This window comes from Macaca nemestrina, chromosome 15, assembly GCF_043159975.1.
Source record: "Macaca nemestrina isolate mMacNem1 chromosome 15, mMacNem.hap1, whole genome shotgun sequence".
Taxonomy (NCBI): Eukaryota; Metazoa; Chordata; class Mammalia; order Primates; family Cercopithecidae; genus Macaca; species Macaca nemestrina.
In genome coordinates this window covers 31651654-31676230 of record NC_092139.1, presented here as the reverse complement: position 1 = coordinate 31676230, position 24577 = coordinate 31651654, and the positions used below count along the sequence as shown (strand labels likewise).

The 24577-nt window shown below is 46.1% G+C and overlaps 1 protein-coding gene and 1 long non-coding RNA gene across 5 annotated transcripts; one reads left to right on the top strand and one right to left on the bottom strand.

Annotated features, from left to right (window-relative positions):
• The first annotated feature begins 1027 nt into the window (after nucleotides 1-1027).
• Nucleotides 1028-8324, top strand: LOC105496214 (BPI fold containing family A member 1). Of its 3 annotated transcripts, none has more exons than XM_011766397.2 (9): nucleotides 1028-1117; nucleotides 2803-2977; nucleotides 3146-3302; nucleotides 4867-4974; nucleotides 5302-5454; nucleotides 6527-6611; nucleotides 7198-7261; nucleotides 7648-7723; nucleotides 8213-8324. In XM_011766397.2, the coding sequence occupies exons 2-8, from the start codon at nucleotides 2818-2820 to the stop codon at nucleotides 7686-7688; spliced, it is 768 nt and encodes a 255-aa protein (XP_011764699.2). In that variant the 5' UTR covers nucleotides 1028-1117; nucleotides 2803-2817; the 3' UTR covers nucleotides 7689-7723; nucleotides 8213-8324. The 3 variants fall into 3 exon arrangements, with proteins under 3 accessions (XP_011764699.2, XP_011764700.2, XP_011764701.2); XM_011766398.2 differs by lacking the exon at nucleotides 1028-1117 and adding an exon at nucleotides 2398-2447; XM_011766399.3 differs by lacking the exon at nucleotides 1028-1117 and adding an exon at nucleotides 2489-2572.
• Nucleotides 5392-24283, bottom strand: LOC105496213 (uncharacterized). Of its 2 annotated transcripts, none has more exons than XR_011613419.1 (3): nucleotides 24087-24283; nucleotides 8175-8573; nucleotides 5392-5524 (listed from the first exon to the last, which is right to left on the bottom strand). It is a non-coding gene; the product is annotated as an uncharacterized lncRNA (long non-coding RNA). The 2 variants fall into 2 exon arrangements; XR_011613418.1 differs by lacking the exon at nucleotides 5392-5524 and adding an exon at nucleotides 7695-7831.
• Nucleotides 24284-24577: the final 294 nt, after the last annotated feature.

The following is a 24577-nucleotide window of genomic DNA, read 5'->3' as shown; positions in this document are numbered from 1 at the left end:
AAAATTTAAAAAATAAAAAGGGAAGCATGAAAGCATAAAGTTCACAGGTGGGGAAATCAAAACGGCCAGCAAGTGTGGGGAGGCACCTTCGTCTCTTAGCACAGTGATACGGGGAAAGGACCAGAGTGTGGATCTCACCCCAGGCCAGCAGTGCATCTCTGGACAGCTCGCCTCACACTCAGCCTCAGTTTCCCCCTTGTAGAATAGGAGTACGGGGCTGTGAGGATTTTGTGAGATGCTGCATGTGAACACGGTGGCAGGCTGGGCATATAGCAGGAGCTCGGCCAGTGTCTGCTGTTGGCACTGTTTTTGTTGTTTTCATTCTCCAGTCAGTTGCATTCTAACTGTGCTGCATCCTCTCTGGGTCTTTGAGCACTTGTCCCCACTGGATCTCAGTTTCCTCCTCTATAAAAAAAGGAGCAGTAACCTCTCCCTCTCAGGGTTCTTGTGAGGACAGAGAGCTCCTGATGTGCAACAGGGGCTCTGAAAACAGGAGACCCACTGTGTTTCACCAACATGGTGAAACCTCGTCTCTACTAAAAATACAAAATCTTTGTGGGGTGTGGTGGCACTTGCCTGTAGTCCCAGCTACTCAGGAGGCTGAGGCAGGAGAATCCCTGGAATGGAGACACACCCCAGATGTCGGATGCAGTGTCTCTTTTGACACTTTAGGAGAAAGAATCCTCCAACAATTGGAGCAAAACAATTAGAGCAGGAAAGGAAAGAGTCCAACAGATGAGACTGAGGTCCCTTCCTGGGCTCTGACTGGCTGGCTGCTCCTTTCAATGCTCGAAGCTACCTAGGGAGCGTGGGTCCCCAACCTTGGCCCCGCTCAGGAAACCATAAAGTCTTGAGTAACATCCCATCTCAGGTTTTTCTGTTTATCTTGTCGACCAAATAGTTTAACCGTCCCACCTGCTAATGTGATTAGCAATTATTTGCTTTGGAGAGCCCTGAAAGACGCCGCCAGATTGCAGAATTCTCAATTATCTAGAAACCCATCACCCAACACACGCTTCCTGGTCCCCATACTATAAAAGAGGCTGCCTCCTCGGCAGAAGTGAGTGGGGGAGACAGAGGAGACCAGAACAGCTGCTGAGACCTCTAAGAAGTCCAGGTAAGAGCTGTCCATTCTGCAGCCCCTCTGCTACCCTTGACAGCAGGGATCTCAGGCTCCTCACTGTGGGGCAGGCAGACCATACTCAAGATCACTCACTGGGGGCCATGCAAGAGAAACAGACCTGGCCAATGTCAGGGATGTGGGAATGGCCATTTGCTCTGCTGTCCTAAGAGACCAGTAATATTGATATAAAATGAGCACTATTAATGCCCTAAATCAAAACCCCTAAGGCAAAAGTTTTAACTTGAGGTTACCAATGTGGATACAGATGATCCAGAAAGCTCCTAAAATTCTTCTCCCAATTTTAAACATTTTGATGCATTTTTCTGAGACTAGGATCTTTAGCTTCCACTGGATTCATAAAGGGTCTGTTGCCCAAAGGAGATTCGGAAGCTGTGGTCAAAGTTACCTCCCTAAGAAGGGCGCAACTGGCTCTTTGGACCAAAAGACCTTTCATTTCCAGCCTTCCACCACAAGAATGGAGCTTTAGCTGAGTCAGCCAATAGATGGAATTTTGCACAAAGCCGCCAGTTGTCTCCAAAGTGTGGGTACTAGTGCTGGCTCTGGACAACTTCGCTGGCTGCCAAATAGACCTGTGAGAGGTCTGCGAGCCAAACCTCAGGGGGTGCCCAGAATTCCTCCAGGGCAGCTTGAAGAAGAAGAGAAAGGTGTCAAAACGATAGAACGCATGTTTGTGTCTTGAGTGAGGGGAGGGTTGGGAGACCTGCCTTCAACCACAGCTCTACCATCAATTTATTCTATGACCTTGGGAAAGTCACTACCCCTCTTTAGTCCCCTGGTTCTTTGCATGCAATGAAGACTCTGATGGCCCCAGGAATTTCCCAACACAGGTCTGCATGAGATGGTGGCTGTGGCCATGCGATCCCTATATTGTGTGACTTTCAAGGGCATCCACCAACCGTCAGGCCAAAGGACTGAACGGGGATGACGCAAAACAGCTCAGTTCTTCAGCACTTGCATGTTTAACCCTTCTCACTTGCTTTGTCTGAAGAGCAGCAATGATTCAAGCCATTGAGGCAAGCCCGATTGGAGGATAAATCTGATGGTTACTTAATTTAACAGAGTGTTCACCTGGCTCTAGCTTCCAATCCTCTCTCCACTGTGTACTTGTGACCTTGGGGAAAGTTACCCACACTCAGGCCATGAGTACTTGGGTACATGAGTGGTACTTGGGTACATGAGTGGGTTTCAAGAGGTGATGGCAGTACATTTGAAACTCCCAACTGGAAACTCACTTGACCTCTGTGAGCCTTGGTTTCTCCTACTGGAAAATCAGACAATACAACTGTGGGCAAGATGGAGTGAGGTGAGGCTGGGATTCTTGGCAAGGAGGAAAAAAACCCTCTTCCTTGGAATGTGCTGGAGCCAGATACCAGTGGGGCTGTCTCCTTTTTAGGCCCCTGATCAGTGGCCCTCACCTGTGCAACGCAGGTAACAGGTGCCCATGTCTTAGGGTTGTGATGAAGATGAAATTGTGTAAAGCAGTCAGCCTGCTGCCTGGCAAGGAGAAATTGTTCAGCAGTGTTAGCTATTACTAGTGACCCCCTGGTGTTCTGGGGAGCAAACGAATGACAACCCCACCCCCTAGGCGGCAGGGGCAGGTGGTGCATAAATTCCTTTCTGATATCCATGCCCTGTTGGACTTGTCATTCTGTCCACAGATACTAAGAACAAAGATGTTTCAAACTGGGGTCCTCATTGTCTTCTACGGGCTGTTAGCCCAGACCATGGCCCAGTTTGGAGGCCTGCCTGTGCCCCTGGACCAGGCCCTGCCCTTGACTGTGAATCCAGCCCTGCCCTTGAGTCCCACAGGTCTTGCAGGAAGCTTGACAAATGGTGAGTCTGTGACAACTTCTTTCAGGGGTGTGTGTGTGTGTGTGTGTGACAGAGAGAGAGTGTGTCCAACCCTGCGAAGCGGGGAGGGACAGGGCTGGATGGGGGAGGGGGCCTGAGGATCTGGAATTGTCAGATCTGACCCCCAGAGACCCTTATGCCCATTTCCAGCCCTCGGCAATGGCCTGCTCTCTGGGGGCCTGTTGGGCATTCTGGAAAACCTTCCGCTCCTGGACATCCTGAAGCCTGGAGGAGGTACTTCTGGTGGCCTCCTTGGGGGACTGCTTGGGAAAGTGACATCAGTGATCCCCGGCCTGAACATCATTGAGTGAGTTGCCCTAAAATAGAGCTTTGATCTCCGCCAGGGAACCCCAGGTGAAGATCTGCCAGCCCCAGGCAGTGGCACTGAAGCAGTGAGGTGGCAGCCTGAAGGGGGAGCCAGGACTCAGTTCTGAGACCCATCTCCAGTCTGGCAAACCAGCAATGCCCTCAGTTCTAGGCATGTCCTGAGGCCCCAGCATCATCTGTAATCCTCACAACTACCCTCTGAGGTCGATTTAATAATCTTCAGTTTGCAAATAGGAAAACCAAGGCACAGAGGTGCTTGTGTTCCCGCTGCTAGAGTGATGCCAAGTGAGTAAGGCTCTCACTCTACTTTCCTAAGTCCAAAGCCAAGGCTCTTCCCACTACACTGTGGTCATTTTGTTCTCTCCACCTGTGAAATCCCTTAGAACACAGATGGCCTTTGATGTAAGCGAGAGTGATATCACCAAGATATCACCTTGATGATATCAATGTGATGAAGAACAGTGTGATGTCCATGGAAAGGTCTAATGTGGTGTTTCCCATGAGACAGCCAAGAGCTCGCAAAGCAAAAAGCAAGAATGGAAGATTGATGCCAGTGAGCTGGGAAAGCCTGGGTCCTGGATAGGACTGGATCAAAGCCATTTCCAAAATCCTACCCACCCAGGGTCTCGCTCCCTGACTTGGAGACAGACAGACTTCTTGACTTCGATTTTCAAATGTACTTGTTGGATGACCTGGGACAGGACACCCTGTCTCTCCGTGCTTGGTTTCTCCATCTGTAAAATGTAGATTATAGAACCCACAGAGGAAGTCTATTGGGAGGACTGGAAAAGGTGTAAATCACCTGGCACAGAGGCTGGCTCAGTGAATGGCTTCACCCATCAAATGGCTTCCCTGCTTGGTGGGTGAGGTCAGACGGCTGGCTTCTCCTGGAGACAACAGGGTATGATGATGGATGGATGGTTGGAAAGATAGGACAATGGGAGAAAGGCTTCCTTCCACCCTCTCTGCACTCTCCCTGACTTCCTGCTCCTCAATCCCCATGATAAACTTTGGTGATCAGCCACCTGACAGGGTGGGTGATTCTTACCCATAAGTGTTTGTGCAGGTTTACTTCCAGTTGTACCTGCGTCATTCATTCATCCACTGACCAATCCATCATCCAGTTATTCATCCTTCTACCTAATCACTTACTCTTCCATCCATCCACCCACGTATCCGCTATCCACCTTCTCATCAATCCACAGTCAACTAATATGAAGTAGCCACTTTCTTTGTAAGGCTCTTAGCTGGCATACAGGATGCAAATATAATCCAGACACAGTTGCTCTCCTGAATACATCATAGACTGGAGATGAGGAAAGGGCACTGTGTGTGTGTGTCAGATCTGTTCCAGGGCAGAGGCTGGAAAAGACCTGATGTGTGACTCAGACTCATGTGGCTTAGGCTGCAAGACTCCCCTCCCGTCTCCCTATCCTGGGTGGGAAGTTCTACCTCTGGGATGAGTACTGTTAGGTTAAAGATGGTTTCTGGATTTGGAGTTAGAAGATCTAATATTTCCCCCTCCAATATTACTCCCTGGACAGTATAAAGGTCACTGACCCCCAGCTGCTGGAACTTGGCCTTGTGCAGAGCCCTGATGGCCACCGTCTCTATGTCACCATCCCTCTCGGCATAAATCTCCAAGTGAATACGTGAGTGGGTCCCAAGAGGGGGTGAGAGGATGGCTCACCAAGGGAGACCCTGGTGACCATGGGCAACCATGGGTAACCATAACAGGGGCATTGGAGTCTAACAGACCTAAGCCTCCAATTCAGCTCATTTGCTGCTATGCTGAGCAGCCTTGGGTCACTTGGGAAACTCACTTGACCTCTTAAGCCTTTGTTTCTTCTGCTAGAAAATGAGATAAGTACAACTGCAAGATGGAAGGAGGTGAGGCTAGCATTCTTGGCAAGGAGAAAATAACCCTCTTCCTTGGAATATGGTGGAGCCAGATACCAGTGGGGCTGTCTCCTTTGCAGGCCCCTGGTTGGTGCAAGTCTGTTGAGGCTGGCTGTGAAGCTGAACATCACTGCAGAAATCTTAGCCGTGAGAGATAAGCAGGGGAGGATCCACCTGGTCCTTGGTGACTGCACCCATTCTCCTGGAAGCCTGCATATCTCTCTGCTTGATGGGTGAGGCCAGAGGAGCAGCTTCTCCTGCCCAGAGATGACATGGTGTGATGCTGGATGGATGGTTGGAAAGCTGGGACAATGACAGAATAGATGAGTGAGAGGCTGAAAGGGTGGGAAAATGGATGGGAAGGAGGGAGGGTGGAAAGATGGATGGATGGATGGATGGATGGAGGGATGGATGGATGGATGGATGGATGGATGGATGGATGGACTGACAGATGGTTAGTTGGTTGGGTGGATGGAGAGAAGGATGAACAGATAGATGGATGGATGGTTAGATAGATAGATAAATACATAGATAGATAGATAGATAGATAGATAGATAGATAGATAGATAGATAGATAGATAGATAAGTAGTCGCTTATCCCTTCTTAAACCAAGATAACCAATTTTATGCTGGATCTAGCAACAAGAAATTGGAGTTTAAGCCCTGCATATTACATAGGAATGGGGACAGAGGGCTTCCTATGTGAACTTGGGTAGTGCTTCTCCAATTTAGTTCTAAGTTTACTTATCTGCAGTATGGAACTGCATTGGAGTTATTGACAGAATCTACCAAGATAATAGGTGTGAAAGTGCTTTGTCCCAGTAAGGGGTAAAATAGACATGGATCCTAACTAGGTTACTTATTTCAGTTACCTGTCACATGGGGAGACTGTGTCATACCTATTATGCAAAAGTTGCCCATGTGGTTAACTTTTAATGAGCACATACATTGGGCTTCACATGTGTCATCTCATTGGATCCTCATGACAACTACATACTAAGTAGTATCAATTCATTTATGGACTCTGCAAAGCCTTATTGACACCTGCTTTTTCTGAGAACCATGTGTTTATCCTACACATACCTGTGTGTGCACTGCTGTACACAAATGTAACTCCCTTTCAATAGGACCCTTGCTGTTGGCCTGCACACGGGTGTAGACAGACAAAGCTCTGCTTTAGTGACTGAGTGTTGAGACTGTGGGGTTCACAGTGGGGTTCACTGTGGGGTTCACAGTGTCCCCCTCTGGAGCCTTCTCCACTCCAACTCCAGGTCCCTGCATCACCCATGGCTTTTCTCTTTCAGACTTGGCCCCCTCCCCATTCAAGGTCTTCTGGACAACCTCACAGGGATCTTGAATAAAGTCCTGCCTGAGTTGGTTCAGGGCAAGGTAAGTGGGCAAGGTGGGGATCCCCTGATCTAAACCAAGTTTTAGAACTTCTTGCACTGAAACAAAGCCCTGGGCTGAGTGGGTCCAAGTCCTTCAATTTGATAAGTAACTTCCATTCATCAATCTATTTGTCCATTGATCCATCTGTCCATATTTCTTCTTTACATCTTTCCAAATGCATTGATGAGTCTCTGCTCTAGGCCAGGCCCTGCCTGTCCACACTGAAGCTGAAAAGGATTGGCCCCTGTTCTGAGAAGTTGGAGAAGTTCCCTGCCCAGCTTTCTATGGCCACAGACAGTCTTCCAACCTATGCCTGGGTGTCTCCTATAACCAGAGCACTCCACTCCACTTAGAATCAGATGTGATGTCACAGAGTCAACACTGGGCTTGTGTGATTTGGGGTCCTTCACAACATCCCTCATGCCTCCAGTTTGTCCTCGTGCATGTGTGGTCATTGATCTGTGGGATTGCTTAGAATCACTTTCACACTGAAAAATGACAGGAAATTTCCCCAGAGAACCCCCGCTGGGGATTCTGCTGCTCCAGGGTGCCACTCTGCCTAACTCACCCCTCTGCCCCTGGCCAGGTGTGCCCTCTGGTCAATGAGGTTCTCAGTGGCTTGGACGTCACCCTGGTGCATGACATTGCCAGTAAGTACCTGCTTTCCAGCCCTCTGTCCCCCTCTGCAGGAGCAGCAACTTCCCCCAAGGAGTTTTTTTCCTGCACACCCTAGGATACTAGGTCCCTCTGGCCTCAACTCTCTCCATTTTGGGCTTTTTTTCCCTGGAATAATCCAGATGATTTTGAGATAGACATTGTGTCTCCTGCCTCAGCCCTGACACTGAGGACAGCTGGGCTGGTTGGTAGAAGGAGGCCTGGCTTCCTCCAAGCATGCTGAACACAGTCGGATCTCCAGAGGCCTCCATTCCCTGGCCCCCCACCTTTCGGAATGTGGACTCCTTCACGTTGAGATCATGACTGTGGTCTGTTTTTTTTTTTATTGTTTGTTTGTTTGTTTATTTGTTTGTTTTTCTAGACATGTTGATCCACGGACTACAGTTTGTCATCAAGGTCTAAGCCTTCCAGGAAGGGGCCTGTCCTCTGCTGAGCTGGTAAGTGCCCCTCCCCACACCCCAGGATTTTGGGGGCTGGCTGTTCTTCTCCTGGTAGAAGGCAGCCGGCAGCTTGGGACAATGACATCCAAAGAAAGAGACAAACATCTACAGAGGTACACACAGGGATGCACAGAGAAATCCACAGAAAAGCTGACAGAGGTGGAAGGATGCAGGCAGCACAGCTACCAGGAGAAACACACACACAAATGCCCAGACACATGGCCACTGATACAGACGCACACACTCTCACACCAGCATACTCACACACGCCCACATCGGTGGACTCACCAAACACAAGTACACATCGATACACAGACACACACTCACTCAAACACACGCGCACGGAGCCCTGACCCCAAGCCTGATGCCTTCCCCAGGGTCTTGGCCTCCTCCTGTCCCTTTGAGGCATGAGTTTGATGATGAGTCAATACCAGTAACACTCACTGACCTTGAGTCTCCATCCTGATTCGGGTCTTCCCCCAACAGAACTATTTCTTGCTGCTCAATCCATTCCCTCTGGCCCAGCTTCCCAGTGCTCACAGATGACTGACCCATGTGCTGGAAGATGACACAGTCGCCTTCTCTCCGAGGAACCTGCTCCCTCTCTTTTCCCACCAGGCGTGTGTAACATCCCACGTGCCTCACCTAATAAAATGGCTTCTTCTGCATCAGGGACCTTGTCATCCTTCACCATCACTTGAGGGCTCCTGGGTTGGAAACAGCCCTGGCCTGGGTGATTGGGGCCATGGCACAGAGTTTGGCACCTACTTTGTAGATCTGAATAGTCTTGAGCAGGTCAGGGAGGTGTTCAAGTGTGTGTAGATTTCAGAAGGCTTTCCCAGGCATCCTTAGAGAGGGGGGATAAGGCGTTCAGGGTAGATATAATACTCCAGGTACGGTTAATGACACACAAGCTTGCCACACCAGGAATGAAAATGGCAGATTTGTATTAGGGAAATGCAAATTAAAACGACAATGAAGGCCAGGTGTGGTGACTCACATCTGTAATCCCAACATTTTGGGAGGCCAAGACAGGCGGATCACTTAAGGGCAGACGTTCAAGACCAGCCTGACTGATATGGCAAAACCCTATCTCTACTAAAAATACAAAAATTAGCCAGGGGTCATGGCGTGTGCCTGTGGTCCCAGCTACTCGAGAGGCTGAGGTGGGAGAACTGCTTGAGCCCAGAAGGTGGAGGTTGCAGTGAGCCAAGATCATGCCACTGCACTCTAGCCTGGGTGACAAAGTGAGACCCCGTCAAAAAAAATTAAATTTAATTTTTAAAAACACACAATAAGATGCCATCTCAACCAGTCAGAACAGCTATTATTAAAAGGTCAAAAAGGCCGGGCGTGGTGGCTCAAGCCTGTAATCCCAGCACTTTGGGAGGCCGAGACGGGCGGATCACGAGGTCGGGAGATCGAGACCATCCTGGTTAACACGGTGAAACCCCGTCTCTACTAAAAAATACAAAAAACTAGCCGGGCGAGGTGGCGGGCGCCTGTAGTCCCAGCTACTCGGGAGGCTGAGGCAGGAGAATGGCGTGAACCTGGGAGGCGGAGCTTGCAGTGAGCTGAGATCCGGCCACTGCACTCCAGCCTGGGTGACAGAGCGAGACTCCGTCTCAAAAAAAAAAAAAAAAAGGTCAAAAAATACCAGATGACAACGAGGTTGCAAAGAAAAGGAATGCTTATACTGCAGGTAAGAATGTAAACTAACTCAGCCACTGTGGAAAGCAGTCAGGAGATTTTTTAAAGAACTTAAAATGGACCTACCATTCGACCTGGCAATCCCATTACTGGGCATATACCCAAAGGAATATAAATCCTTCTACCAAAAAGATACACACACATTCATTACAGCACTATTCACAATAGCAAAGATATAGAATTAACCTAGATGCCCATCAATGGTGGACTGGATAAAGAAAATATGGTACATATATACCATGGAATACTACACAGCTATTAAAAAATGAGATCATACATGGTGAAACCCGATCTCTACTAAAACTACAAAAATAAGCTGGGCATGGTGGTGCGCACCTGTAATCCCAGCTACTCAGGAGGCTGAGGCAGGAGAATAGCTTAAACCAGGGAGGTGGAGATTGCAGTGAGCCAAGATCATGCTACTGCACTCCAGCCTGGACGACAGAGCGAGACTTCATCTCCAAAAAAAAGAGAGATCATAGCCTTTGCAACAAAATGAATGCAGGTGGAGGCCATTATCCTAAGAGAATCAATGCAGGAACAGAAAACCAAGCATCTCGTGTTCTCACTTACAAGTGGGAGCTAAACATTGAGTACACATGGACACAAAGAAGGAAATAATACACACCAGACCTATCTGAGGGTAGAAGGCGGAAGGAGAGTGAGGATTGAAAAACTACCTATGGGTACTATGGTGATTACCTGGATGACACAATTATCTATACAACAAACCCCCACAACACACAGTTTACCTGGGTAAAACATGTACCCCTTGAATGTAAAATAAAAGTTGGAAAGAAAAGAAAATGGCAAATTTGAAAGATGTTCAGAAGGTGGATCTGGAAGGATGTGGGCGAGTGCGTGGGTGAGGTGTGTGTCCAGGTGTCAGGCTGAGGAGCTGTGGGTACCTGGGGATCTGGGAGGATGAACTAATTCCAGCAGACAAAGTATGCCCTTGGCTGCGGCTACTCTGTGTGGAAATGCCTGGGACACCCTGAGGATCCAGCCAGGAAGCCGACGGTACACAAGTCACCTACCGCCCATTTTTTGCTTCCTTGCATGCAGTCATACTGACCTCTTGTCAATTCTGTAAGTAAGAGGAGGACGAAATGAAAAGGACAAACTGGTGCAAAGTGTTCACTGCTGAGGGTTTGAGAAGGACAAACATAGAGAAAGGGTCACTGGAATTGTAAGTAAGCAGCAGCTTCTTGATATCCTGGGTGGGAGTCATATTGTTGGAGGAAGAAGCCTGAATTTAAGGAACTGAGAAGAGGAGGGGAGGTAAGAAAGTTGAGTCTGTGTATTCAGATAAGATTTATGAGGCCAGGCACAGTGGTTCATGCCTGTAATCCCAGCACTTTGGGAAGCCGAAGCGGGTGAATTGTTTGTGTTCAGGAGTTTGAGATCAGCCTGGGCAACATAGGGAGATTCCATCTCTACAAAAAAAAAAAAAAAAAAGACAGAGAGAGAGAGAAAGAAAAAAAGAAAAATTAGCCAGGCATGGTGACATGTGACTGTAGTCCCAGCTACTTGAGGGACTGTGGCAGGAGGATCGCTTGAGACCTGGAGGTCAAGGGTGCAGTGAGCCATGTTCACGCCACTGCACTCCAGCCTGGGTGAGAAAGCAAGACCCTGTCTCAAAAAAAAGAAAAAGAAAGAAAAGAAAAGATTTATGAAATACTGGCTGTGAGAAGGAAAAAGAATGGGGCTACCCAGACTGAAGAACACTGACCCCCTCAAATAAAAAGTACATACGCTCTCAATGTTGAGGTCTTTAGGGACTAGTCCAACTCTTTCATTACACAGATGAGATACTGAGGCCTTGGGGTTGTGTGAATGACTTGCCCAAAGCCACAGGGAGACAGAAAGGCCAATCAAAGACTGGAAACATCCCAGACTTTACAGAAAACCATGTCACTTGCTCTTTGGAGACCTTGTTGACCTTGTGAGAATGAGAAGATTCAAGTTCATGTTTTTCAAATCTTTCTGATTCTAAGAGTAATAAACGAGGGACCTACCCATTCCCCAACCCCTGTCAAACATCAATCATCAAGTCCAGACCTGCCACTATCTCCACTTACTGTTGCCTCCAATCAACATGGCATCCTAGAAGGACAGTCTCATAGCTCAGACTTCGAGATTTGTTGTGTGACACCATCATGTGTCTTCAGGGAGAATTTAAGACAGGAAGCATATTCCACACCACAAAAGTTCTCTGAGCTCAGGTGAGTAATTAAATCCCAGCAAGCAGCTGAATGAGCACTGGGAATGTCCACCTAGGCACTGACCAGAAGTGCAGAAGGACCTTTCAGATAGGAAGCCAGCAACTGCGGCTTCCTGATTGTGCTAGAGAGGCTCCAGGAATCAGCTGCCTTCAGGTCCTATCTGGGCAGGCACTGGGTCAGCACTGAGAGTCCCCTGTGTCTGAGGTCCCAAGAACCAGGGTGGATGGAGCATGGGGACACACATCTAGAACCATCAGCGCTGCCCTGGCCATTGTGCTGAACCATGTTCCTGCCTCACACCCTTCCCCTGGCCATCTCTGGATATGATTTTCCCCCTGCCCCCCTGGACTTCTTCCTATAGTCCACAGAAGAGTCCTCCCCTCTCTGACAAGTTCAATCTCTAACTAGCTAATCTAGAACTCCCCAGGATACAAGACCTCCTGCCAGGTCAAAACACAGTTATGCCCTTTAAAGAGTGAAAACACTTTCACATTTAAAAAACTCTCTGGGATTATGTCAGTGAAAGTGGCAAAGGAAAGGTCTCTGAAAATTTTTTTCTACATAAAAGCAATGAGAAAACTGACAGAAAAGGTCTTAACTAACATTTTCAGAGCTCTGGAAATTAACCAAAGCTTGTAGCAATCTGGGGAGAGTTTATTCAATACAAATTATGGAATCTCAGCAAGAACAGAGAGCTTTGTGGCATTTTAATTTCTCCCATCTCCCCATGCTCCAGCCCCATAGCCAACTTGAAAACGAAAAGCCCACAGTGAAAGCCAGCAGCCCAGTAGCCACTGGAGAGGTGAGGAGGGAGTTAGAGCAACTTATTCACAGAGAATTGTCATTGTTTGACCGGCCCATTGGTTTCCCAGGAAGACTCATTCTCATGGTTGTCATTACTTGACCTGACACAGAGTTTTCCCCTGGTCTGAACAGCCTTTTCCCCAAATACATTTGTCAAAAAATAATCAGAGGCCACAACATTACAGCTGCCTGGGGGGATGTAATATTTGGAGCAAACAAAAAACTAACCAAAAAGCTGGGGAATAAGATATCTATATGAGCTTTGAAAATCTCCAACATACTCCTAGGACTCTAGGAGGCCATGTGCTTACAGGGAGCTGTGTTTATGTAAGGAGTAAAGATTAAGGCAGAATTGTGTTAAATAAAAATTAGAAAAGGCCACTGTTTTGCACTGAGCTCCTGCACTAGGTCCAACAGACCAGACCAAACCAGAATGGAGCCACTCAGGCATGAGATCACGTCATCAAACTAAACTTTAAAAACAGGCCAGTTTTCCAACCAAGCAGAAGGGGCCCAGTCTACCTGAGCCAGAGGGTAAGGAAGTTCCCTCTTCCTTAACGCTACAAGGAAAGTAACTTTGATATGATCAATCTGCTTTTTGTTCCCTGCTTCCGCTTCTTTTATACCTATAAAGCCCATCTCTGCTCAGCTCACAGGAGCTCACAGGAGCCTTTCCAAATCTTTAGATGGGATGCTTCCCAGTTTGCTAATCTATAAGAAAAGCCCATTAGAACATATTCCTATGTTTAAGGTAAGCTTTGTGAACAGGGTATTCAGTACCTGTGGATCTGAACCCACACGGAGGGTCACACTCTTACTGGTGCCCCCATCAGATTGGCAACATGTCACATGTGGACTATTCATGCCTGGAGGGAAAGCTCCAAATACACAGGTGGCAGGTCCACAGTGCTTCAAATCCGCACCTACTGCTGCCACTGCTAATCTTCACCAGTGTGTTGTCAATCTAGGCACTACTGGGCACTCTAATGAAACAAAAAGGGGAAAGATTTGCTTCCCCATCCTCTACCCTCTTCTCATACTTTGTGGCTGGAGGTGTTTCTATTACCTGCAGTGCTGGCTGTCCAGGTATTGCACCCCAGGCTGTGTGTCCGTATCCTGAGACTACCTCTGTGGACACCCATTGCTCTTCCTGCTTGACCCAGAACTTTCAGCCTCAATTGTCCAGTCCAGGAAGGGAGATCATGTACTGCAGAAATTTAACAGGTCTGATAATGTTGCCCACCTGAGTGGAAGGATCAGATGTCCCTGGAGCCACTAATGGGACCCTAACATCCTGGTACTCCTTGGTCTCATCCACTATCCCTGTGGCGTCCCATAAAAGAGAGGTGCATCACCACCAGATTAGAGTTAGGGGGCCCCATCTGGGGTATTATGACACCCTGAACCACAAACTACCCCAGAGACATGCACTCCATAGGGAAAAGGAAAAAATGAATGGTTGAGAACACTGAGATTGGAATTTCACAGGCACAGCCTAATCAAGCATTGCCCAGTCCATGTCCACCTCAAGCCCCAAGAAGCTCAGTGTTTCCCAGCATGTGCTGCAGGATTTACTGTGCACACTGCCCTAATCAGGCAGGGGTACCAGCCCATTAGCAGACCACCTTAATGTCCTTTCGTCAGTTGCTACTTGAGTCAGCCACTCCATCATTCATTGGCTCCATTGGCCTGCAGGAGATAGGGTGCACATAAAGTTCATCATATGTCATGAGTTCGAGCCCATTGTTGTGTTGCTTGGGCAGTAAAATATATTCTTTGGTCAGAGCAAAGTCCCACAGGGCATCCAAAAACATAACATAGTTCTTTTCAAGAGCATCCATGGTAGTTTCAGAGTTCACATGTTGGTCTAGAATGGTAATACCACAGCCTGAGTAGATGTCAATGGCAATGAGGATATGAGTGCCCATGACAGGAGGCCAGAGGCCTGTTGTGGCCAATCTGCCACACCAGGGCAGTTTCTAGCCCTCAGTTAATGTATCCCAATTCCTCTCTTAGAACCATTTGTGCCCCTTGGCAAGAATCACAAGATTATACTGTGTCCCTAGTCTTGGCATCTTCCAGGATGCTCGTTCTTGCATCTGAGGCGGATGTCTGAGTCCATTTTGTGTTGCTATAAGGAAATACCTGAGGCTGGGTAGTTTCTAAAGGAAAGAGGTTTATCCAGCTCACAGTTCTGCAGGCTGTACAAGAAGCACGGTGCCAGGATCTGCTCAGCTTCTGGAGAGGTCTTTTGTGTGGTGCCACAACTTGGCAGAGAAGGCAAAGGGGAAGCAGGCATGTACTGAGAAGGGCCAAACCCGAGGGGTGTCCTGACTTTGTAACAACCCTCTCCTGTGGGTGCTAATACATCCTCCCAGAACCAATCCAGTCTTGTGAGAGCAAGAACTCCATCACTACCAGGAGAATGACACTAAGTCATTAGTGAGAGATCCACCCCCATGACCCAAACACCTCCCACTGGGCCCTACCTCCCAACACCATCACTCTGGTGATCAAACAAACGATATCCAAACCATAGCATGGACTTTCAGTGGTAAATTGTTGCTGGCTGTTGGGCACAAGCTTAATTGGCACAAGACTTCCATCCATATTCCATTTCCAAAGGTCCTTTGCTATGAGCATCCACTGGAGTGACAAACATTTGTCCCTTCCAGGCAGCAAGCTGCTGTCACTGTTTTTGTTCCCACACAGGGGATCCTGTGATGGTTCATTCACTCAGTTACCATTCTCCTGACAAGATGGCTAGGCTGTTGGCAACGGCCCTTGAGTCAGTGAAAATGTAACAAGATATGGGGGCAGGCATGGCCTCCACAGCTGTCATCACTGCACATAACTCAGCTCATTAGGCAGAATGTCCAGTTCCAATCCCAGCCAAAAAATGGCCATCTGCTGGCTGGGGGGCAGCTGCAGTCCGGTGGATCCCGTTTGCCTTTAGTTTTGCAGAGCCATCAGTAAACCAGGTCATACTGTCAGTAGGCACATCTTTGAATCCTGGGTCCCAGTTAGCCACAGGAAGTTTCAGAGCATCCCCCTGTGGGTTGCTTGGTGCTTCTGGGAAGCTGGCTATTTGTTCATGGAGTCTACTGGTCCTAGTTGACTTGGATGTACCATTCCCAGTTAATGACTGAACTCTGTTGAGCTTGTCTGGTTTTATTTGTGGGATTTGTAAGCACCCAAGTACAGGTCACAGCATCACAGGTGGCACTCCTGCCATAAAATGCTCACTCTCCTCTAGTGAGTGCCCAATAGCAAGCAAGCAGTTGCCCTTCAAAAGGGGTGTATCTGATGGCCACCACAGGCAAGTCATGTGTCCAATAGCTGAGAGGCTGGTGCACCCCAGTGGCAGTTTCCCGTTGCCACAGATTCCAATCAGCATGCTTGGCGGTCACGGACGCAGGCAGTCTCATTGAGCTAGCACGCTCCAAAGGTCCCAAAGGCAGTACCTGAGCCATGGCTTGTTGCACTGCTTCCAAGTCCTGCTGCCACAAGGGGCCCCATTCAAAATTGGTGGTTTTGTGGGTCACCTTGACTAAGAAGGTCAAAAGCATATGCCAGATAGGGCATATGCTGTCTCCTGTACACAAATAGGCCTATCAGCTATTGGGCCTCCTACTTATTAGTGGGTGTCACCAGGGCCAACAATTGTACTGGGGATACTTTTTTGGCTTCCTATACAAGCGACCCCTGGGAAATACATCTATTATGCTGAGTCCTGGACTGTATCTGGATTTATAGTCCAGCCAACACCAACTATTGTATCAAAGGTCTGTTTTTCAGTAGGCCCTACTATCAGGATGCCATTTATGCAATGGGTGACTACATCTTCTATGAGGTCTTGGGCTTGTTGAGCGTCAAGCACCACCCGCTGGTGGCATATCGCAGGGGAACTGAGGTATCTCTGCGGAAGAATAGTGAAGGTATTATGCAGAATAGTGAAGGTATATGCAGAACGCAAATTGATCACAAGGGGATTGAGTAAAAGCACTAACCCAGTTAATAACAGCATGCTAATCTCCAGTAAGGGTTCCCACTCTCTCAGTGACAGTGATGACATCTGACACCTCATGGGCCCAGGGCAAACCCCAACATTCAGCCTGCATTCTGCCTACCATCAGCCACCATACCCTGGAGGCTTTTCCATCAGCCAGACTGAGCTGTTACATTGACAAGGCAGTTTGTAACATTCCTACATGAGCACATCCCAAATTCAGAGTAGTATCCTGTTCTCCACTTGGTATGCAGTACTGTGTTTGTGGAATAACCTACTGAGGGTTGGGTAATTTAGGTGGCAGGTAGGAGTGGACACACCTCACTGCTATGGTTCAAATTCTCAGCTGTGAGGGGGAACACCCTCTCAGACAGCGGTGATGTTCTGTGCTACAAGCAGCCAAAATATCAATGCCTGTAATGCACTCAGCACAAGGAACTGTGGTCACCAGCACTCAAAATGGCTCAAAGAGCCTCACTCACAAGCACATAAGTGCCACAAGCAGATAAGCACCATGGATCACCATGTTAACCCTCAAACCATCCAATGACATCAGTTTAATTTTTCCCCTAAGGAAATCCAGAAATATTGTCACATGGGCACCAGTATCCAGGAGCCCCGGAAAAGTCTGAATCTCTTTCTTTTCCCATTTATCTTGACAGGGGTATAAGATCACTGGTCTCCAGTGGGAAGCCAGGGGCCTTGGCCCCATTCCTAACTGTGCCATTCAGCCTGAAACATTTGAGTCTGCAATATTCCTTTATCAAACAAACGTACCATCCAGGCTGTATGAGACTTTCTGGCTTTTGTCCACATTTTCTCTTTTATTGTCTGATGTCCCCTTCAGAGAATGACCTCCTTTCAATAGTCTAGTTTTCAGCAATGCCTTCTGTCGTTCAGCACTTTTTGGAAACAGGCCTTACTTCAGGCCTGCAAGCAACCTGGACCAGGCAGGATTCCCTGCACAGGGCCCCCCATTCCCCCCAGACATCATCTGTTGTCTGGGACACCATGAGAGTTGACACTATGTTCCATTTATCCCTGTGCAGCCAGCACCTCAGTCAGTTTATAACCCCTCAGAGGAGCTGGTACCACCCCTGGGCAATGGGTCTGACAAGCCCTGCCTTTCCATCATGGTCTATTTCTTTGGCAACCCTGCACACTGTCAAACTGTGAAGCTGAACATCCTGCACCAGTGACCAGTCCCAGGGGAGAGGAATGCCGTGCACGGGTTACCAACCCCAGGAGAGGGCTCCAAGCACTTCTGCCCATTTCATCTTGTTCTGGGAGTCACCAAGGAAAACAAAACACTTCACTTATGTAGAGAAGGAACAAAGCAAAATCAGCTTCAATCGTATGCATGTGTCCTCCAGGCCAGCAGATCCCCCCAACAGCCAATGCAAGGCATTTGGCTATGGACACCCCTCCCGTGCCACGGATGGACTCTGACCCCTCTCCTGCGGAGCTGGAAATACCAAAGGCTGGGGGCATATCTGAGGGCCATTGACATATACACTTAAGCAGAACAAACGGGCACACACTGAGCCTAAAACAGGGAAATAGATTCCCATGCAGGGCCTGGAACAGGCCGCACGAGCCCTTTATCTCTTGGTAAGGAAGTGTTCCAAGCCCAAGACACATTCTTTTTTTTTCTTTGTGATTTTTTTTTTATTATACTTTATGTTCTAGGGTACATGTGCACAACGTGCAGGTTTGTTACATATGTATACATGTGCCATGTTGGTGTGCTGCACCCATCAACTCGTCATTTACATTAGGTATATCTCCTAATGCTATCCCTCCCCCACCCACCCCACAACAGGCCCCGGTGTGTGATGTTCCCCACCCTGTGTCCAAGTGATCTCATTGTTCAGTTCCCACCTATGAGTGAGAACATGCGGTGTTTGGTTTTCTGTTCTTGCAATAGTTTGCTGAGAATGATGGTTTCCAGCTGCATCCATGTCCCTACTAAGGACATGAACTCATCCTTTTTTATGGCTGTGTAGTATTCCATGGTGTATATGTGCCACATTTTCTTAATCCAGTCTGTCATTGATGGACATTTGGGTTGGTTCCAAGTCTTTGCTACTGTGAATAGTGCTGCAATAAACATACGTGTGCATGTGCCAAGACCCATTCTTATATGGCTGAGTGGGGGTCGAAAGGCTGCATGCCTGAGACTGGCTTTCCCAACACAATCATTAGCTGACCACTAAGCTAACTAAGCAGACACTGCAGTAGCCACCCAGGACAAAGAATACAGACTTTACAGAATTAGTTCAGAAAAATCAAGAAACAAACTACTACAAGAACAAGTAACAGCCAAAAACTCTGGAGAGGAGGGAGAATCCAATTTCTGAAACTGCCATGTTACATTATTTTAAACACCAGTGTTCAACAACAACAAAAAATGAGCTATGAAAAGAAACAAGGAAGTATGACTTCCCAAGAATTATGACACCCAAAGATATCTCTGAAGAATCTCAGATGTTGAACTTACTAGAAAAAGACTTTAAATCAGCAATTTAAAATATGTTCAAAGAACATATGTTTAAGAAACCATGCCTCAGAACTAAAGGAAAATATCAGAATGATGTCTCACAAATAGAGAATATCAGTAAAATTACAGAAATTGTTTTAAAGAACCAAATAAAAAAACTGAAGTTTAGAAGCATAATGACAAATAAAAAATTCAATAGAGGGGCTAACCAGCAGATTTTAGCAGTCAGAAAACTTGTTTTAATTTTTTATTTTAATTTTTGTGGGTACATAGTAGGTACTATATATCTACATATAGTATATATAGTATATACATATATATACTATATACTCACACATATATATATTTATGTGTATATATGGTACATGAAATGGTTTTTCTTTTTTTTTTTTATATGGAGTCTCTCTCTGTCACCCAGGTTGGAGTGCAGTGGTCCAATCTCAGTTCACTGCAACCTCCAAGTCCCAGGTTCAAGCAAGTCTCCTGCTTCAGCCTCCTTAGTAGCTGGGACTACAGGTATGTGCCACCACACCTGACTAATTTTTTGCATTTTTAGTAGAAACAAAGTTTCACCATGTTGGCCAGGCTGGTCTCAAACAGCTGACCTCAGGTGATCCACGCACCTCAGCCGCCCAAAGTACTGGGATTACAGGCATGAGCTACCAAGCCCAGCCATGGAATGTTTTAATACAGGCATGCAATGCTTAGTAACCACATCATGTAAAATGGAGTATCCATCCCCTCAAGGATTTATCCTTTGTGTTACAAACAATCTAATTATACTCTTTTAGTTATTTTTAAATGTACAATTAAATTATTATTGACTATAGTCAACCTGTTGTGCTATCAAATGCTGGGTCTTATTCGTTCTTTCTTTCTTTCTTTTTTTTTTTTTTTTTTTTTTGAGACGGAGTCTTTGCTCTGTCACCCAGGCTGGAGTGCAGTGGCGCGATCTCGGCTCACTGCAAGCTTCGCCTCCCGGGTTCACGCCATTCTCCTACCTCAGCCTCCAGAGTAGCTGGGACTACAGGCGCCTGCTACCACGCCCGGCTAATTTTTTTTGTATTTTTAGTAGAGACGGGGTTTCATCATGTTAGCCAGGATGGTCTCGATCTCCGGACCTTGTGATCCGCCCGTCTCGGCCTCCCAAAGTGCTGGGATTACAGGCGTGAGCCACCGTGCCCGGCCTATTCGTTCTTTCTAACAATTTTTTGGTCCTCATTAACCATCCCCACCTGCCCCCATCCTTGCACTACCCTTCCCAGTCTCTGGTAACGATCCTGCTGCTCTCTATGTCCATGAGTTTAATTGTTTTGATTTTTAGATCCCACAAATCAGTGAGAATACACAATGTTTGTCTTTCTGTGCCTGGTTTACTTCACTTAGCATAATGACCTTTAGTTTCATCCATGTTGTTGCAAATGACAGGATCTCATCTTTTTTATGGATGAATAGTACTCCATTGTGAATAAGTACCATTGTGAATAATATCCATTCATCTGTTGATGGACACTTAGGTTGCTTCTAAATTTTGGTTATTATGAACAGTGCTGTAACAAATTTGAGAGTGCAGATGTCTCTCCAATATCCTGAGAATCAGAAAACTTGAAGATTAGTCAATTGGGGTTATACAGTCTGAGGAATAGAAATTAAAAATTATAACGAAGACAATAAAAACAGAGTGTCAAAAGACTGTGGCCACCATAAGCATGCTAACATACACATCATAGGAATTTCAGAAGAAGAGGAGATAGAGATGGGGATGAAGAGAGAACATTTGAAAAAAAAAAAATACTGGGCCAGATATGGTGACTCATACCTGTAATCCCAGCACTTTGGGAGGCTAAGTGGGTGGATCACATGAGGTCAGGAGTTCAAGACCAGCCTGGCCAACATGGTGAAACCTTGCCTCTACTAAAAAAATAGCCAGGCATGGTGGTGCACACCCATAGTCCCAGCTACTAGGGAAGGTGAGGCATAAGAATAACTTGAACCCAGGAGGGAGCAGTTGCAGTGAGCCAAGATCACACCACTGTATTCCAGCCTGAGTGACACAGCAAGACTCTGTCTCCAAACAAAAAGAAAGAAATAAAGAAAGAGTGGCTGAAATTTCCCCAAATTTTATGAAAAACATTAATCTACACATCCAAGAAGTTCAACAAAATCCAAGTAGGATAAACTCAAAGAGATCTACATTTAGACACATAATAATCAAACTGTCAAGAGACAAGGACAGAAAGAATCTTAAAAGCAGCAAGAGAGAAGTGACTTGTCAAGTACATTAAAGCCTCAATAAGATTGACAGTTGATTTCTTTTTGGAAACAATGGTGGTAAGAAGGCAGTTAAATAACATTCAAAGTTCCAAAAGAAAAAAAGACTGTCAACAAAGAATTATGTATCCAGAAAAACTAATATTCAAAAATGAAGGAAAAATTAAGGGATTCCTACATCAACAAAAACTGAGAGAATCTGACACTAGTAAACATGGCTTAAAGGAAGCCCTTCAGGCTGAAACAAAAGAGTACTAGCCAACGATTTAAATCCTAAGGAAGAAGTAAAGAACATCAGTACCAGTAACTAGATACTTAAACATAAATGACAGTATAAATGTATTTTTGTTTGTAACTCTTTTTGTTCATCTGACTAAAAGACAACTATATAAAGCAATACTTAGATGTGTTGATGAGCACAGAAATGTATAAATATGTAATTTGTACGGCAATACCAGCATAAAGAAAAGGGGTAACAGAGCTATATAGGAACACAATTCCTATATACTATTAAAATTAAATTCACATTAATTGAAATAGACTGTTCTATGTTAATTATAATTCCTAGGGCAACTACTGAGAAAATAACTAAAAATATATGGTGAAAGAAATGACAAGAGAATTAAAATGGTGCACTAGAAAATATCTATTTAGATAACAAGAAGTAATAATTAAGGCATAGAGGTACATATAAGACATAAAACATATAAAAAACAAATAGCAAAATGCCATGAGTAAATCCTATTCTTTTCTATCAGTAATTTAATTAAATGTAAATGGATTAAACATGCCAGTTCAAACCAGAGATTGGCAGAATGGATTTTAAAAACATAATTCAGTTATTTTCTTTCTACAAGAGACACATTTTAGTGTCAAAGATAAAAACAAATTGAAAGTAAAAGAATGAAAAAAATGTATGCCATGCAAACAGTAACCAAAAGAAAGCTGGAGTGGCTATACTAACATCAGATAAAATAGACTTTAAGATGAACACTGTTACATGATACAAATAACATTTATAATGATAAAGGAGTCAATCCCTCAAGAAGACATAACAAGTATAAACATGTATGCAACTAACAAGACAGCCCCAAAATACATGAAATCAAAATTGTCAAAATTGAAGGAACAAATTAAAAATTCAACAAAAATAGCAAGAAACTTAAACACACAATTTTCAATAATAGATAGAATGACTAGACAGAAAATCAGCAGGAAGTGGAAGATTTGAACAGCACTACAAACCACCTAGAGCTAACAGACATCTATAGAACACTTTTTCCAACAATAGCAGAATGTACATTCTTGCCAAGTACACATGGAACATTCTCCTATCAGAATAGAACATATGTTAGACCATAAAACAAGTTTCAATACCTCTAAAAAGATGGGACTCATACAAAGTATGTTATCTGATCACAATGGAATGAAATTAAAAATTAGGCCGGGCGTGGTGGCTCAAGCCTGTAATCCCAGCACTTTGGGAGGCCGAGACGGGCGGATCACGAGGTCAGGAGATCGAGACCATCCTGGCTAACACGGTGAAACCCTGTCTCTACTAAAAAAAATACAAAAAACTAGCCCGGCGAGGTGGCGGGCGCCTGTAGTCCCAGCTGCTCAGGAGGCTGAGGCAGGAGAATGGCGTAAACCCGGGAGGCAGAGCTTGCAGTGAGCTGAGATCCGGCCACTGCACTCCAGCCTGGGCAACAGAGCGAGACTCCATCTCAAAAAAAAAGAAAAAGAAAGAAATTAAAAATTAATAACAAAAGGAAATTTGGTAAATTTACAAATATGTGGAGATTAAAAACACTGTTGGCTGAGCCAGATTTAAAGATGGGCTGGATACAATATGTGACTATCCGTTTCAGACTTCTGTAATAGAAAGCATCCTAGCTGGGTTGCTAAGCATGAAATGAAATTCTTGGTCAGGTGCAGTGGCTCATGCCTATAATCCCAGCACTTTGTGAGACCAAGGCAGGGGTTACCTGCCAAAGAAGCAAAACAAGGTTGGCCCCATGTTTTTTTCCTACAGCATATTAGAAGACAACAGAGTTCTCAATGGAGATGCAGAGAAGGCTGAGAGTAAAGGATTCAGATCGATAGTGTTTTCATATTGCTTACGAAAGTAATAAACAGGAATAAGCTATCAAGCTAAGGGTTTAAGGGATCAAAAATGATCCTATAGCTCTGTCCATTTTTAGAAAGCAAGCAATTGAGAAATGAATCTAACTTAACTTGTGATTGGAAGAGACATAGAACAAAAACAACCAGTGATGGTTTCAGGAACCAGTTAAAAACTGAAATATTTTAAAACTCCCGGCCGGGCGCGGTGGCTCAAGCCTGTAATCCCAGCACTTTGGGAGGCCAAGACGGGCGGATCACGAGGTCAGGAGATCGAGACCATCCTGGCTAATATGGTGAAACCCCGTCTCTACTAAAAATACAAAAAACTAGCCGGGCGAGGTGGTGGGCGCCTGTAGTCCCAGCTACTCGGGAGGCTGAGGCAGGAGAATGGCGTAAACCCGGGAGGCGGAGCTTGCAGTGAGCTGAGATCCGGCCACTGCACTCCAGCCTGGGCGACAAAGCGAGACTCCGTCTCAAAAAAAAAAAAAAAAAAAAAAAAACTCCCTAAATTTGGGACAACACTACTACATGCCTATTAGGATGACCAAACAAACAAACAAGCAAATAAACAAACAAACCTGACAGTACTGAATGATGGTGAAAATTCAGGGCAAATGAAACTCATACATTGCTGGTGGGAATGAAAAACAGTATGGCCCCCCTGAAAGACAGTATTCTAGTTTCTTAAAATGTTAAGCAGATGAGAGATGGACATACCAGTGTCTCCCCTTGGAGGTTGTGGAAAGTGAGTCATGGACTCAGGTCATGGGGCAGCAGCTCCACTATCACCTCACTCAGGTTCCCAAGGGTTAATCCAGGACCCAGCTCCACAGATCACAGCCCCTGCATGGCACTGCAGCCACCACAGGCCTCTGCCCAGTAACCATGGATCCCACAGCCACAGCAAAAACCAAAGAACACCCCAACATTCCACCTGGAACCCAGATCTCAACTAGAAGCCTGGATTGGTCTGTTTTATGGTCAGTTAGAAAGGAAAATTTAGGCCAGGTGCAGTGACTCATGCCTGCGATCCCAGCACTTTGGGAGGCTGAGGTGGATGGAGTTCAAGACCAGCCTGGCCAAAATGATGAAACCCCATCTCTACTAAAAATACAAAAATTAGCCGAGCGTGGTGGCGGGCGCCTGTAATCCCAGCTACTCGGGAGGCTGAGGCAAGAGAATTGCCTTAACCCCAGAGGCGGAGGTTG